Source organism: Triticum dicoccoides, chromosome 2B (genome assembly GCF_002162155.2).
Source record: "Triticum dicoccoides isolate Atlit2015 ecotype Zavitan chromosome 2B, WEW_v2.0, whole genome shotgun sequence".
Classification (NCBI taxonomy): domain Eukaryota; kingdom Viridiplantae; phylum Streptophyta; class Magnoliopsida; order Poales; family Poaceae; genus Triticum; species Triticum dicoccoides.
In genome coordinates, this window is record NC_041383.1 from 567785774 (window position 1) to 567787583 (window position 1810).

At 56.5% G+C, this 1810-nt stretch overlaps 1 protein-coding gene across 1 annotated transcript; it reads right to left on the minus strand.

Moving 5' to 3' along the window:
- Positions 1–220: 220 nt before the first annotated feature.
- Positions 221–1552, minus strand: LOC119361015 ((+)-neomenthol dehydrogenase-like). The gene is made up of 3 exons (XM_037626416.1): positions 1156–1552; positions 669–750; positions 221–593 (listed from the first exon to the last, which is right to left on the minus strand). The coding sequence occupies exons 1-3, from the start codon at positions 1550–1552 to the stop codon at positions 221–223; spliced, it is 852 nt and encodes a 283-aa protein (XP_037482313.1).
- Positions 1553–1810: the final 258 nt, after the last annotated feature.

Below are 1810 nucleotides of genomic sequence, written 5' to 3' on the forward strand. Positions count from 1 at the left end.
ACGCACGCGTCTTTTGGCACGGCCATTGGAGATGTTGTAAGGCTCTGAGCACGTAACAATCTATCATAGATACAATTTCTTTCTGACCCGAAACTGTAGGAATTTCTTTCCAGAGCATATATTTTATAAATTTTCCAATCACACATGCCACACGGCAGGCAGGCTATCTCATCGGCAGATGGCGACGGGACCGTGCATGCACCGCCAGCCCGACGGTACCTCACACGAACGATGCCTCCTCGCCCTCGCCGAAGTACTTGCCAGTCGGCCCACCGTCCGGCAGCAGCGCCACCTTCACCACATTGCGCGCACCCTCCTCGGGCATCAGGACGCCCGAGTTCATGGTTATGTCCGTCTTGACGTAGCCTAGATGCGCGCAGTTGACGCGCAGCGCGGGGTGCCTCCTCGCCAGCATCCTCGAGTAGGCGTTCATGGCGGCCTTGGCCACCTTGTACGCCGCAAATCCCGTGGGCCACCCGCGCGCCTCCAGCGCATCGGCCTCGAAGTCCTTGAAGAACTTGTTCAGCAGCTCATCCAGCCTCTCCTCCGTGAGGCTGTCGATGTTGTTGAGCTCCTGCCTCACCTCCTCGTTGCTGATAAGTTGCATATATAGAGTCAAAATGCCTCATTAGATTTCATATCGGGATGGCATGATCAACCAGAAGAACATAATTACCCTTAGCAGGCCAAATATGGAGGAGACGTTCACTATTCTTCCCTCGGAGGAAGATTGCAGCAGAGGCAGTAGGGCTACGAAATGGAGGGTTCGTTTTATGGATAATCGTGCGATGGGGCGATGGATCAATGGACTGATCTACTCGCACCCGTCTCGTTGGATGACGATCCGGGATGAAGAAGGAGATATTTTGGCCGGAAGACATCTATCTGCAGACGAATAACTTCATATTGGTAAGTGTTTATTCATTGATATCTTCCACATCGAGGTTCTTGAGTGTGTGCAGGTACCCCCGGAGGATGAAGAACAAGCTGTCATTGTTGATCTCACGGAGGATATAGATGGATCAAAGCCGACGCAAAGGTTTGGGGCTCGTTTCTGGATTCTTGCTGATAAGGATGAAGACGAGGTGGATGTGCCGGTAACGTCGGCCCGGCCGTCATCTTCGCTTGGTTTGGGTACTAGCCCCGTGCCTAAACCTTCGGTGAGTATCAAGAAACCAATATTGCTAGACCGCCCAGTTCTTTTGCAGAAGTCAAAAATGAAACCATGGTGTGGACCGTTGCCGAAGGATGGGCCGACGAATATCACCTTGTCAGACTTTTTCCGTCCCGATTGCTGGACGAAAGTGACTAGGCGGAAAAAGAAGGAGGGTCGGGCGGTGCAACGTTCGCCGGAGAGGGACGGCGTTCGTGATATTCGGGCGGAAAGACACGAGCGTTTGAATTTTCTTTTGGGCACAGTAGGGCCGCAAGTGAACGGCGACGCGGTGGGCTTGGCTAGTACTGGGCTCGAGGCCCAGGGGTTGGCCAGGCCTGCGGTGCGTCGGGAGACGGTGACATGCATGTCGAGGCCTTGAGGCGATCGCCCCCGCATGCACGTCCATCTCCTACTCTCTTTCCCGCGGCTAGGGTTCGTCGTTCGGGAAACCGAGGGTTCCCGAGAGCCTTGTCGTGTCGCCCGTGTCTACTGATCTCCGGCGAGGCTGATCGCCGGCTGACCCCGCGTCCGACTCCGGCTAGGATGCCACCGAAGCCGCCGCCGCCGCGCGCCGCGCTGGCTGCGCGGATTCCGGCTGGGACCGCGGGAGCTATTGCCCCGGCTGCGGCGTTGCCTGCGCCTGGTGCCGCCAGG

Excerpts from the sequence above, each read along its gene's own strand:
- LOC119361015 (XM_037626416.1), bottom strand. The coding sequence starts at position 1,552 with ATGCGGGGGCGATCGCCTCAAGGCCTCGACATGCATGTCACCGTCTCC. Across the intron at positions 751-1,155 it reads TTTCTTGATACTCACCGAAG|CCCTACTGCCTCTGCTGCAA; the intron begins GTTTAGGCACGG and ends TCCATTTCGTAG. Across the intron at positions 594-668 it reads GGCCTGCTAAGGGTAATTAT|CAACGAGGAGGTGAGGCAGG; the intron begins GTTCTTCTGGTT and ends GCAACTTATCAG.